The 14,644-nt window shown below is 43.5% G+C and overlaps 1 protein-coding gene across 1 annotated transcript in view; it reads left to right on the top strand.

The window, feature by feature from the left end:
• Positions 1-14,644, top strand: part of TDRD1 (tudor domain containing 1) — an 881,429-nt gene that overhangs the window by 140,067 nt on the left and 726,718 nt on the right. The window contains exon 4 of the mRNA XM_053692993.1: positions 9,664-9,711. Within this exon, the coding sequence (XP_053548968.1) occupies positions 9,664-9,711 (48 nt within the window). The remainder of the gene's footprint in view (positions 1-9,663; positions 9,712-14,644) is intronic.

Below are 14,644 nucleotides of genomic sequence, written 5' to 3'. Positions count from 1 at the left end.
TACCAAGCCTGGTTTTCTTCCAAAAGTAGTTTCCAACAAGAATATTAACCAGGAAATAGTTGTTCCTTCTCTGTGTCCGAATCCAGTTTCAAAGAAGGAACGTTTGTTACACAATTTAGATGTGGTCCGTGCTTTAAAGTTCTATTTAGACGCAACAAAGGATTTCAGACAAACTTCATCTTTGTTTGTCGTTTACTCTGGTAAGAGGAGAGGACAAAAAGCTACTGCTACCTCTCTTCCTTTCTGGCTGAAAAGCATCATCCGATTGGCTTATAAGTCTGCCAGACGGCAGCCTCCTGAACGAATCGCAGCTCACTCTACTAGGGCTGTGGCTTCCACATGGGCCTTCAAGAACGAGGCTTCTGTTGATCAGATATGTAAGGCAGCGACTTGGTCTTCTCTGCACACTTTTGCCAAATTTTACAAATTCGATACTTCTGCTTCTTCGGAGGCTATTTTTGGGAGAGAGGTTTTGCAAGCCGTGGTGCCTTCCATTTAGGTAACCTGATTTGCTCCCTCCATCTGTGTCCTAAAGCTTTGGTATTGGTTCCCACAAGTAAGGATGACGCCGTGGACCGGACACACCAATGTTGGAGAAAACAGAATTTATGCTTACCTGATAAATTTCTTTCTCCAACGGTGTGTCCGGTTCACGGCCCGCCCTGGTTTTTTAATCAGGTTTGAAACATTTCTTTCTCTATACACTACAGTCACCACGGCACCCTATAGTTTCTCCTTTTTTCTCCTAACCGTCGGTCGAATGACTGGGGGGCGGAGCCAGAGGGGGGCTATATGGGCAGCTTTTGCTGTGCTCTTTGCCATTTCCTGTTGGGGAAGAGAATATTCCCACAAGTAAGGATGACGCTGTGGACCGGACACACCGTTGGAGAAAGAAATTTATCAGGTAAGCATAAATTCTGTTTTTTTAATTGTAAGCATTAGCAGACTATAAGGGATATAATGGTGGTTACGATCCCTTAGTCTTCTATTACTACGTTGTAGAGACGTGTTTAGGAAAGTTACGCCCACAATGGGCGGGGCTTAGTTTTGCGCGCTTCCTCTTGGTTATTGCGCAGTCCTAAGCATACAGGAGTGGATGCATATGTGGCTCTACTACCGCATGTCTTTCTGTAGAATCAGGCAAGCGATTGTAGCGCTTTTGTGTTTCTGAAGTGGCCGGATCGTTTTCCCTTCAGTGTCCGGATTGTTAGATGACTACAAGAGTTCCAGCCAGGGAGTGATTCTGTTGGCAGGTAGGCACCTCAGCAGAGTTGCTGAGGAGTATAGGTGTCTAAAGTTATTTTTATTTAACTGCTGGAGTACGTTTTTTCTGTAGTAAAGAAAAAGCAGTAAAAAAGTTGCAGTTTTAAAATTTAAAGGCACAGTATCGTTTGTTTTTTCCCTCAATTTCTCTGTCACCAAATTTGTTTTCCTTAAACAATTTGATTAGCCATGGATATATGTTTTTTTTTTATTTAATATAAAGGGGTTACTTTTGTGATCTCTTCAAGAGACAGTAACGTTTTTTTGATTTAAAAAAAAAAGAGGATTTTTGTTTTTTCTTTTTGTACTTTAGTATGGACATAGGAGCTGTGCAAAATGTTACTTTCTCCCTGTGTTTGGATGCTAATGTGGAACCACCAATCGCTTTCTGTCCTTCATGTATTAAGAGGGCTTTGAGTTATAAGGAAAAGATTTTTCATGAACAAAATTTTTCAAAGGTGGATGCTTCTCAGGAATCGAATGATGAGATTCAGAGTATGCCGCAGCTTTCTCCCCAAGTGTCCCAAGATTTTAATGCCTGCTCAAGCAGTGCCCTGTACTTCTACTCCAGTGACTGCTGGAGTTACCTTAAAAGATATAGCTGTGATTATGTCTTCTACAATTTCTGATGCGTTGTCTGCTTTTCCTATGTTGCAAGGCAAGCGTAAGAGGAAGGACAACAATTTTGTCAGTGAAATTTCTGATGCAATGGTGGCATTCTCTGATGTACCCTTTCAGGGAACTGAGTTGGAGGGAATGGAGGTTTTCTCAGAAGGAAAAATTTCAGATTCAGAAAGTGCATTACCTTAGACTGATTCAGAGGTTGTATCTTTCAGGTTTAAACTAGAGCACCTCCACCTGTTACTCAGGGAGGTGTTAGTGACTTTAGACGACTGTGATTCTACAGTAGTCATCGCTCCTGCAAAGTCGTGTAAATTGGACAGATATTTCTCATTTAAAGGTGTATCCAGTCCACGGGTTCATCCATTATTTGTGGGATATTCTCCTTCCCAACAGGAAGCTGCAAGAGGACACCCACAGCAGAGCTGTCTATATAGCTCCTCCCCTAACTGCCACCCCCAGTCATTCTCTTGCAGCTCTCGACAAGTAAGGAAGTATCAAGAGAGATGTGGTGACTTAGTGTAGTTTCTTTCATGTAATTAGCAAGAGTCCATGAGCTAGTGACGTATGGGATATACATTCCTATCAGGAGGGCCAAAGTTTCCCAAACTTTACAAATTCCTATAAATACACCCCTCACCACACCCACAATTCAGTTTTACAAACTTTGCCTCCCATGGAGGTGGTGAAGTAAGTTTGTGCTAGATTCTACGTTGATATGCACTTCGCAGCAGGCTGAAGCCCGGTTTTCCTCTCAGAGTGCAGTGAATGTCAGAGGGATGTGAAGAGAGTATTGCCTATTTGAATACAATGGTCTTCCTCTAGGGGATCTATTTCATAGGTTCTCTGTTATCGGTCGTAGAGATTTCTTCTCCTACCTCCCTTTTCAGATCGACGATATACTCTTATATACCATTACCTCTACTGATTCTCGTTTCAGTACTGGTTTGGCTATCTACTATATGTAGATGAGTGTCTTGGGGTAAGTAAATCTTATTTCTCCTGTTAAGTGTAGTCAGTCCACGGGTCATCCATTACTTATGGGATTATATCTCCTCCCTAACAGGAAGTGCAAGAGGATCACTCAAGCAGAGCTGCTATATAGCTCCTCCCCTCTACGTCATACCCAGTCATTCTCTTGCACCTAACTAATAGATAGGACGTGTGAGAGGACTGTGGTTATTAAAATTAGTTTTTATATCTTCAATCAAAAGTTTGTTATTTTAAACAGCACCGGAGTGTGTTGTTTTTTCTCAGGCAGCATTAGAAGAAGAATCTACCTGAGTTTTTGTATGATCTTAGCGGTCGTAACTAAGATCCATTTGCTGTTCTCGGCCATTCTGAGGAGTGAGGTAACTTCAGAACAGGGGACAGCGGGCAGGGTTCACCTGCAAGGAGGTATGTTGCAGTATATTATTTTCTAAGGAATGGAATTGACTAAGAAAATACTGCTAATACCCATATAATGTAAGTGCAGCCTTAAATGCAGTAGTAGCGACTGGTATCAGGCTGATATGTATGTATGTTACACTGAGGTATTTCTGGGGAATGGAACTTCACTAAGAAAATACTGTATACATTTAACTTATATTTGAGCCCCCACTGCAGTGAAAGCGACTAGCAGTAGGCTTATTAGTATCATTTCATGATTTTATTTTAAAACGTTTTACTGGCATGTTAATCGTTTTTCTCTGAGGTACTTGGTGATAAAATTTGGGCATTATTTTCCACATGGCTGTCGTTTATTTATGAATAAATTCAGTTTACTGAGCTTCCCCACTGTTATAATATGAGTGGGAGGGGCCTATTTTGGCGCTTTCTTGCGCAGGAAGAATTCACTCAGTCTTCCTATTCCTTCTTCCATGATCCAGGACGTCTCTACAGAGCCCAGGGGTCTCCAAAACTAGTTTTGAGGGAGGTAATCACTCACAGCAGACCTGTGAGACTGTGCTTTTGACTGTGTTAAAACGTTTATATCTGTTATCCGTTTTTTGGGTATTAAGGGGTTAATCATCCATTTGCTGGTGGGTGCAATCCTTGGCTAACTTAATGCATTTACTGTGAAAATTTGGTTGCTATAACAAATTTGGTTCATTGTGATTTCAACTGTGACAGTTTATTGGTGCTTCTTAAAGTCACAGTAACGTTTTTTATATTGCTTGTAAATTTATTTCAAGAGTATTTTCCAAGCTTGCTAGTTTCATTGCTAGTCTGTTAAACATGTCTGACACAGAGGAAACTCTTTGTGCAATATGTTTAAAGGCCAATGTGGAGCCCAATAGAAATTTGTGTACTAATTGCATTGATGCTACTTTAAATAAAAGTGTACATGTAAAGAAAATTTCACCAGACAACGAGGGGGAAGTTATGCCGACTAACTCTCCTCACGTGTCAGTACCTTCGTCTCCCGCTCAGGAGGTGCGTGATATTGTGGCGCCAAGTACATCAGGGCGGCCCATACAAATCACTTTGCAAGACATGGCTAATGTTATGACTGAAGTATTATCTAAATTGCCAGAACCTCTCTGGGGTGAGAACAGAGTGCGCTGATAATATTAGAGCCATGTCTGATACTGCGTCACATTTTGCAGAACATGAGGACGGAGAGCTTCATTCTGTGGGTGACGGATCTGATCCAAGTAAGCTGGATTCAGACATTTCAAATTTTAAATTTAAGCTTGAGAACCTCCGTGTATTGCTAGGGGAGGTATTAGCGGCTCTGAATGATTGTAACACGGTTGCAATTCCAGAGAAGATGTGTAGGCTGGATAAATATTTTGCGGTACCGACGTGTACTGACGTTTTTCCTATTCCTAAAAGGCTTACAGAAATTATTAACAAGGAGTGGGATAGACCTGGTGTGCCCTTTTCTCCCCCTCCTATATTTAGAAAAATGTTTCCAATAGACGCCACCACACGGGACTTATGGCAGACGGTCCCTAAGGTGGAGGGAGCAGTTTCTACTCTGGCTAAACGTACCACTATCCCGGTGGAGGATAGCTGTGCTTTTTCAGATCCAATGGATAAAAAGTTAGAGGTTTACCTTAAGAAAATGTTTGTTCAACAAGGTTTTATATTAAAACCCCTTGCATGCATTGCGCCTGTCACGGCTGCGGCGGCATTCTGGTTTGAGTCTCTGGAAGAGACCATTAACTCAGTTACATTGGATGAGATTACAGACAAGCTTAGAGTGCTTAAGCTAGCCAATTCATTTATTTCCGATGCCGTAGTACACTTAATTAAACTTACGGCTAAGAATTCAGGATTCGCCATTCAAGCGCGCAGAGCGCTGTGGCTTAAATCTTGGTCAGCCGATGTGACTTCTAAATCTAAATTGCTTAACATACCTTTCAAAGGGCAGACATTATTCGGGCCCGGTTTGAAAGAAATTATCGCTGACATTACTGGAGGTAAGGGTCATGCCCTGCCTCAAGACAGAGCCAAACCAAGGGCTAGACAGTCTAATTTTCGTGCCTTTCGTAACTTCAAGGCAGGAGCAGCATCAACTTCCTCAGCTCCAAAGCAGGAAGGAACTATTGCTCGCTACAGACAGGGCTGGAAACCTAACCAGTCCTGGAACAAGGGCAAGCAGGCCAGAAAACCTGCTGCTGCCCCTAAGACAGCATGAAGTGAGGGCCCCCGATCCGGAAACGGATCTAGTGGGGGGCAGACTTTCTCTCTTCGCCCAGGCTTGGGCAAGAGATGTCCAGGATCCCTGGGCGTTAGAGATCATATCTCAGGGATATCTTCTGGACTTCAAAGCTTCTCCTCCAAAAGGGAGATTTCATCTTTCAAGGCTGTCAGCAAACCAGATAAAGAGAGAAGCGTTTCTACGCTGTGTACAAGACCTTTTACTAATGGGAGTGATCCATCCAGTTCCGCGGTCGGAACACGGACAAGGGTTTTACTCAAATCTGTTTGTGGTTCCCAAAAAAGAGGGAACCTTCAGACCAATCTTGGATTTAAAGATCCTAAACAAATTCCTAAGAGTTCCATCGTTCAAAATGGAAACTATTCGGACAATCTTACCTATGATCCAAAGGGGTCAATACATGACCACAGTGGATTTAAAGGATGCCTACCTTCACATACCGATTCACAAGGATCATTATCGGTACCTAAGGTTTGCCTTCCTAGACAGGCATTACCAGTTTGTGGCTCTTCCCTTCGGGTTAGCCACGGCTCCAAGAATCTTTACAAAGGTTCTGGGTTCTCTTCTGGCGGTACTAAGACCGCGAGGAATTTCGGTAGCTCCGTACCTAGATGACATTCTGATACAAGCGTCAAGTTTCCAGACTGCCAAGTCTCATACAGAATTGGTTCTGGCATTTCTAAGGTCGCACGGGTGGAAGGTGAACGTAGAAAAGAGTTCTCTATTGCCACTCACAAGAGTTCCCTTCTTGGGGACTCTTATAGATTCTGTAGAAATGAAAATTTATCTGACAGAAGACAGGTTAACAAAACTTCTAAATGCTTGCCGTGTCCTTCATTCCATTCAACACCCGTCAGTGGCTCAATGCATGGAGGTAATCGGCTTAATGGTAGCGGCAATGGACATAGTACCTTTTGCACGCCTGCATCTCAGACCACTACAATTGTGCATGCTAAGTCAGTGGAATGGGGATTACTCAGATTTGTCCCCTATGCTGAATCTAGATCAAGAGACCAGAGATTCTCTTCTATGGTGGCTTTCTCGGCCACATCTGTCCAGGGGGATGCCCTTCAGCAGGCCAGACTGGACGATTGTAACAACAGACGCCAGCCTACTAGGTTGGGGCGCTGTCTGGAATTCCCTGAAGGCTCAGGGATCATGGACTCAGGAGGAGAGTCTCCTTCCAATAAACATTCTGGAATTGAGAGCAGTTCTCAATGGTCTTCTGGCTTGGCCTCAGCTAGCAACTCTGAGGTTCATCAGGTTTCAGTCGGACAACATCACGACTGTGGCTTACATCAATCATCAGGGAGGGACAAGGAGTTCCCTAGCGATGATGGAAGTCTCAAAGATAATTCGCTGGGCAGAGTCTCACTCTTGCCACCTGTCAGCGATCCACATCCCTGGCGTGGAGAACTGGGAGGCGGATTTCCTAAGTCGCCAGACTTTTCATCCGGGGGAGTGGGAACTTCACCCGGAGGTATTTGCACAACTGCTTCGGCGTTGGGGCAAACCAGATCTGGATCTCATGGCGTCTCGCAAGAACGCCAAGCTTCCTTGTTACGGATCAAGGTCCAGGGACCCGGGAGCGGTTCTGATAGATGCTCTGACAGCACCTTGGGTCTTCAACATGGCTTATGTGTTTCCACCCTTCCCGATACTTCCTCGACTGATTGCCAGGATCAAACAGGAGAGAGCATCAGTGATTCTAATAGCGCCTGCGTGGCCACGCAGGACCTGGTATGCAGATCTAGTGGACATGTCGTCCTGTCCACCATGGTCTCTGCCTCTGAGACAGGACCTTCTGGTTCAGGGTCCTTTCAAACATCCAAATCTAATTTCTCTGAGGCTGACTGCATGGAGATTGAACGCTTGATTCTATCAAAGCGTGGATTCTCGGAGTCAGTGATTGATACCTTAATACAGGCTAGGAAACCTGTTACCAGGAAAATTTACCATAAAATATGGCGTAAATACTTACATTGGTGCGAATCCAAGAGTTACTCATGGAGTAAGGTTAGGATTCCTAGGATATTGTCTTTTCTACAAGAAGGCTTAGAAAAGGGTTTATCTGCTAGTTCGTTAAAGGGACAGATCTCAGCTCTGTCCATTCTTTTACACAAGCGTCTGTCAGAAGTTCCAGACGTTCAGGCTTTTTGTCAGGCTTTGGCTAGGATTAAGCCTGTGTTTAAAACTGTTGCTCCGCCATGGAGCTTAAACTTAGTTCTTAACGTTTTACAGGGTGTTCAGTTTGAACCCCTTCATTCCATTGATATCAAGCTGTTATCTTGGAAAGTTCTGTTCCTAATGGCTATTTCCTCGGCTCGAAGAGTCTCTGAGTTATCAGCCTTACATTGTGATTCTCCTTATCCGATTTTTCATTCAGACAAGGTAGTTCTGCGTACTAAACCTGGGTTCTTACCTAAGGTAGTCACTAACAAGAATATCAATCAAGAGATTGTTGTTCCTTCATTGTGCCCTAATCCTTCCTCAAAGAAGGAACGACTTCTGCACAATCTGGACGTTGTCCGTGCCCTGAAATTCTATTTACAGGCAACTAAAGATTTTCGACAAACTTCTTCCCTGTTTGTCGTTTATTCTGGACAGAGGAGAGGTCAAAAGGCTTTGGCTACCTCTCTCTCCTTCTGGCTTCGTAGCATAATACGTTTAGCCTATGAGACTGCTGGACAGCAGCCTCCTGAAAGAATTACAGCTCATTCTACCAGAGCTGTGGCTTCCACTTGGGCCTTTAAAAATGAGGCCTCTGTTGAACAGATTTGCAAGGCTGCAACTTGGTCTTCACTTCACACCTTTTCAAAATTTTACAAATTTGACACTTTTGCTTCTTCGGAGGCTGTTTTTGGGAGAAAGGTTCTTCAGGCAGTGGTTCCTTCCGTGTAAAGGTCCTGCCTGTCCCTCCCGTCATCCGTGTACTTTTAGCTTTGGTATTGGTATCCCATAAGTAATTGATGACCCGTGGACTGACTACACTTAACAGGAGAAAACATAATTTATGCTTACCTGATAAATTCCTTTCTCCTGTAGTGTAGTCAGTCCACGGCCCGCCCTGTTTTTACGGCAGGTCTAAATTTTAAATTAAACTCCAGTCACCACTGCACCCTATAGTTTCTCTTTTCTCGTTTGGTTTCGGTCGAATGACTGGGTATGACGTAGAGGGGAGGAGCTATATAGCAGCTCTGCTTGGGTGATCCTCTTGCACTTCCTGTTAGGGAGGAGATATAATCCCATAAGTAATGGATGACCCGTGGACTGACTACACTACAGGAGAAAGGAATTTATCAGGTAAGCATAAATTATGTTTTCTATTTATGACACTCAAAGCTATGGTTGGGCAGTTTATATGTAAAGTTCTAAATATATGTTTTAAACTTATATTTGCCATGATTCAGGTTAATCAGTATTCCTTCCTTCAGACTGTCTGTTTCATTATTTTGGAAAATGCATATGAATAAATATTTTTTCTTATACCTTCAAAAATTTTCAAATTGACTTTTTTCCTTGCGGGCTGTTAGGCTCGCGGGGACAGAAAATACCTTCAATCAAAAGTTTATTTTTAAACGGTACCGGCGTTGTACTGTTTTTACTCTCAGGCAGAAATTGGAAGAAGACTTCTGCTTGGAGGTTTGATGATCTTAGCGGTTTGTAATTAAGGTCCATTGCTGTTCTCACACATAACTTAAGAGTATGGAAAGAACACTTCAGTTGGGGGGACGGTCTGCAGATTGCCTGCTTTGAGGTATGTTCAGTATATTTTTTCTAGAGAGATAAGGTCTAGAAAATGCTGACAGTGCCTGGTATATTTAAGGTAAGCCTGATACAGTGATTTAACAACAACTGGGATCATGCTTGCAAAAAGGGATAATATTCATGTTATTACCTATATTACTTAGTGTAAAAACGTTTGCATGATTTATAAATAAAAACGTGTGATAAATCTTTATTTGGGGCCTAGTTTCCACATGGCTTGTTAGATTACTCCTAGGAGTACTTTTTTAAGGCCCTCTGACTTTGAGTGCATGGTGGGAGGGGCCTATTTTCGTTTTCAATCTGAGACATCCAGCTTCCCTGAAGGAGTCCTCTGGCTTATAGGACCTCTATAGAGGGTTTTGTTCCTGCAAAAATCGTTTTTAAGGGCAGGTAGGAGCCACAGCAGAGCTGTAGCAGTGTTTGACTGTTTGTTAACAGGTTTAATATTTTTCTAATTCGTTTTTGGGCCTGAGGGGTTAATCATCCATTTGCAAGTGGGTGCAATGCTGCTTTAGTCCCTTATACACACTGTAAAAATTTCGTAGAGTTTACTAATTTTTTTTCACTGTTTTGCAGTTTATGTGGTAGTTTTTTTCTCTTAAAGGCACAGTACCGTTTTTTATTATTGCTTTTTTCACATTTATTAAAGTGTTTTCCAAGCTTGCTGGTCTCATTACTAGTCTGTTAAACATGTCTGACATAGAGGAAACTCCTTGTTCATTATGTTTAGAAGCCATTGTGGAACCCCCTCTTAGAATGTGTACCAAATGCACTGACCTTTCTATAAGTTATAAAGACCATATTATGGCTTTTAAAGATTTATCACCAGAGGTTTCTGAGACTGACAAAAGGGAGGTTATGCCATCTAGCTCTCCCCACGTGTCAGAACCTATAACTCCCGCTCAAGGGACGCCAAGTACATCTAGCGCGTCCAGTGCGTTTACTTTACAAGATATGGCGGCAGTTATAAATCATACCCTCACAGAGGTATTGTCCAAACTGTCAGGGTTACAAGGAAAGCGAGACAGCTCTGGGGCTAGTACAAATACAGAGCTCTCTGACGCTTTAGTAGCTATATCTGATATACCCTCACAAAGTGCAGAAGTTGAAGCAGGAGAGCTTCTATCTGTGGGTGACTTCTCTAATTCAGGGAAGGCGTTACTTCAGTCTGACTCTGAAATGACAGCATTTAAATTTAAGCTTGAACACCTCCGCGTGTTGCTCAGGGAGGTTTTAGCGACTCTGGATGACTGTGACACCATTGTAGTCCCAGAGAAATTGTGTATAATGGACAAATACTTTGCAGTGCCTGTTTACACTGATGTTTTTCCAATCCCTAAGAGGTTTTCAGAAATTATTACTAAGGAATGGGATAGACCAGGTGTGCCGTTCTCTCCCCCTCCTGCTTTTAAGAAAATGTTTCCTATAGATGCCGCTACACGGGACTTGTGGCAGACGCTCCCTAAGGTGGAGGGAGCAGTCTCTACCCTAGCTAAGTGTACAACTATTCCTGTCGAGGACAGTTGTGCTTTCCTAGATCCTATGGATAAGAAATTAAAGGGTTTCCTTAAGAAAATCTTTATACAACAAGGTTTTATTCTCCAGCCTCTTGCATGCATTGCCCCAGTCACTGCTGCAGCGGCTTTCTGGTTCGAGTTTCTGGAGGAGGCTTTACAGGTAGAGACCCCGTTGGATGATATCCTTGACAGGCTTAAAGCTCTTAAGTTAGCCAATTCATTTATTTCTTACGTCGTTTTTCATTTAACCAAGCTATCGGCTAAAAATTCAGATTTTGCTATTCAGGCACGTAGGGCGCTATGGCTTAAATCCTGGTCAGCTGATGTCACTTCAAAGTCTAAACTTCTCAAGATCCCCTTCAAAGGGCAGACGCTATTTGGGCCTGGACTGAAGGAGATCATTTCTGATATTACAGGAGGAAAAGGCTACGCCCTTCCCCAGGATAGGTCCAACAAGTTAAGGACCAAACAGACTAATTTTCGTTCCTTTCGAAACTTCAAGAGTGGCGCAGCTTCATCTTCTTCTACAAAACAAGAGGGAAATTTTGCCCAGTCCAAGCCAGTCTGGAGACCTAACCAGGCTTGGAACAAGGGGAAACAGGCCAAAAAGCCTGCTGCTGCCTCTAAGACAGCATGAATGAGTAGCCCCCGATCCGGGACCGGATCTAGTGGGGGGCAGATTTTCTCTCTTCGCCCAGGCTTGGGCAAGAGACGCCCAGGATCTCTGGGCTCTGGAGATTGTTTCCCAGGGATATCTTCTGGATTTCAAATCTTCATCTCCAAAGGGGAGATTTCATCTCTCACAATTACCTGCAAACCAGATAAAGAGAGAGGCATTCTTACATTGCGTTCAAGACCTACTAGTTATGGGAGTGATCCACCCAGTTCCAAAGGAGGAACAGGGGCAGGGCTTCTATTCAAATCTGTTTATAGTTCCCAAGAAAGAGGGATGTTTCAGACCAATCTTTGATCTCAAGATCCTAAACAAATTTCTTAGGGTCCCATCCTTCAAGGTGGAGACTATTCGAACCATCCTACCTATGATCCAGGAGGGTCAATATATGACTACCGTGGATTTAAAGGATGCTTATCTACATATTCACAGGGATCATCATCAGTTTCTCAGGTTCGCCTTCCTAGACAGGCATTACCAGTTTGTGGCTCTTCCCTTCGGGTTAGCCACAGCACCAAGAATCTTTACGAAGGTTCTAGGGTCCCTTCTGGCTGTTCTAAGACCGTGGGGTATAGCAGTAGCCCCTTACCTAGACGACATCCTGATACAGGCGTCAACTTTTCAAATCGCCAGGTCCCATACGGACATTGTTCTGGCATTCCGAAGGTCTCACGGGTGGAAGGTGAACGAAGGAAAGAGTTCACTCTCACCTCTCACAAGAGTTTCCTTCCTAGGAACTCTGATAGATTCAGTAGAAATGAAGATTTATCTGACAGAGATTAGGTTGTCAAAACTTCTAAGTCCCTGCCGTGCTCTTTTTCCATTTCTCGTCAGTCAGTGTATGGAGGTAATCGGATTAATGGTAGCGGCAATGGACATAGTTCTGTTTGCCCGCCTACATCTCAGACCACTGCAACTTTGCATGCTCAATCAGTGGAATGGGGATTACACAGATTTGTCCCCTCTACTAAATCTGGATCAAGAGACCAGGGATTCTCTTCTCTGGTGGCTATCTCGGGTCCATCTGTCCAAGGGAATGAGTTTCTGCAGGCCAGAATGGACTATAGTAACGACAGATGCCAGCCTTCTGGGCTGGGGTGCAGTCTGGAACTCCCTGAAGGCTCAGGGTTCGTGGACTCAGGAGGAGGCCCTCCTTCCGATAAACATTCTGGAACTAAGAGCGATATTCAATGCTCTTCAGGCTTGGCCTCAGCTAGCTGCGGTCAGGTTCATCAGATTTCAGTCGGACAACATCACGACTGTAGCCTATATCAACCATCAGGGGGGAACAAGGAGCCCCCTGGCAATGTTGGAGTTTTCAAAGATAATTCTATAGGCAGAGGTTCACTCTTGCCATCTCCCAGCTATCCAAATCCCAGGAGTAGAGAACTGGGAGGCGGATTTTCTAAGTCGGCAGACTTTTCATCCGGGGGAGTGGGAGCTCCATCCGGAGGTATTTGCCCAGTTGATCCAACTTTGGGGCAAACCAGAACTGGATCTCATGGCATCTCGTCAGAACGCCAAGCTTCCTCTCTACGGGTCCAGGTCCAGGGATCCCAAGGCAGCGCTGATGGATGCTCTAGCAGCGCCCTGGTCCTTCAGCCTGGCTTATGTGTTTCCACCGTTTCCTCTGCTCCCTCTTCTGATTGCCAAGATCAAGCAGGAGAGAGCTTCGGTGATCTTGATAGCCCCTGCATGGCCACGCAGGACTTGGTATGCAGATCTGGTGGACATGTCATCCTTTCCACCATGGACTCTGCCGCTAAGGCAGGTCCTTCTACTTCAAGGTCCCTTCAAACATCCAAATCTAATTTCTCTACGTCTAACTGCTTGGAGATTGAACGCTTAATTCTATCAAAGCGTGGTTTTTCCGAATCGGTCATTGATACCTTAATTCAGGCTCGAAAGCCTGTCACCAGGAAAATCTATCATAAGATATGGTGTAAATATCCTCATTGGTGTGAATCCAAGGGTTACTCATGGAGTAAGTTCAGGATTCCTAGGATATTATCTTTTCTCCAAGAAGGATTGGAGAAGGGTTTGTCAGCTAGTTCCTTAAAGTGACAGATTTCTGCTCTGTCTATTCTTTTGCACAAACGTCTGGCTGAGGTTCCAGACGTTCAGGCGTTTTGTCAGGCTTTAGTTAGGATTAAGCCTGTGTTTAAACCTGTTGCTCCACCATGGAGTTTAAATTTAGTTCTTAAAGTTCTTCATGGGGTTCCGTTTGAACCTTTGCATTCCATAGGTATTAGCTTTTATCTTGGAAAGTTCTGTTTTTAGTAGCTATGTCCTCGGCTCAAAGAGTTTCGGAGTTATCTGCTTTACAATTTGATTCCCCTTATCTGATTTTCCATGAAGATAATGTAGTGTTACGTACCAATCCTGGGTTTCTTCCTAAGGTGGTATCTAATAAGAATATCAATCAGGAGATTGTTGTTCCTTCACTATGTCCTAATCCTCCTTCAAAGAAGGAATGTCTATTACACAATCTTGATGTGGTTCGTGCTTTAAAATTTTATTTACAAGCTACGAAGAATTTTCGTCAAACATCTGCTTTGTTTGTTGTCTACTCTGGACAGAGGAGAGGCCAAAAGGCTTTGGCAACTTCTCTTTCTTTTTGGCTAAGAAGTATAATATGCTTAGCTTATGAGACTACTGGCCAGCAGCCTCCTGAAAGAATTACAGCTCATTCTACTAGAGCAGAAGCTTCCATATGGGCTTTTAAACATGAGGCCTCTGTTGAACAGATTTGTAAGGCGGGGACTTGGTCTTCGCTTCATACCTTTTCTAAATTCTATAAATTTGATACTTTTGCTTCTTCGGAGGCTATTTTTGGGAGAAAGGTCTTACAGGCAGTGGTGCCTTCCGTTTAAGTTCCTGCCTTGTCCCTCCCTTCATCCGTGTCCTAAAGCTTTGGTATTGGTATCCCACAAGTAATGGATGAACCCGTGCACTGGATACACCTTTACAAGAGAAAACAAAATTTATGCTTACCTGATAAATTTATTTCTCTTGTGGTGTATCCAGTCCACGGCCCGCCCTGTCATTTTAAGGCAGGTGTTTTTTATTTTAAACTACAGTCACCTCTGCACCCTATAGTTTCTCCTTTTTTTCTTGCTTGTCTTCGGTTGAATGACTGGGGGTGGCAGT

This window comes from Bombina bombina, chromosome 9 (assembly GCF_027579735.1).
Source record: "Bombina bombina isolate aBomBom1 chromosome 9, aBomBom1.pri, whole genome shotgun sequence".
In the NCBI taxonomy this organism is placed as follows: Eukaryota; Metazoa; Chordata; class Amphibia; order Anura; family Bombinatoridae; genus Bombina; species Bombina bombina.
This window is presented reverse-complemented; position numbering and strand designations above follow the sequence as displayed.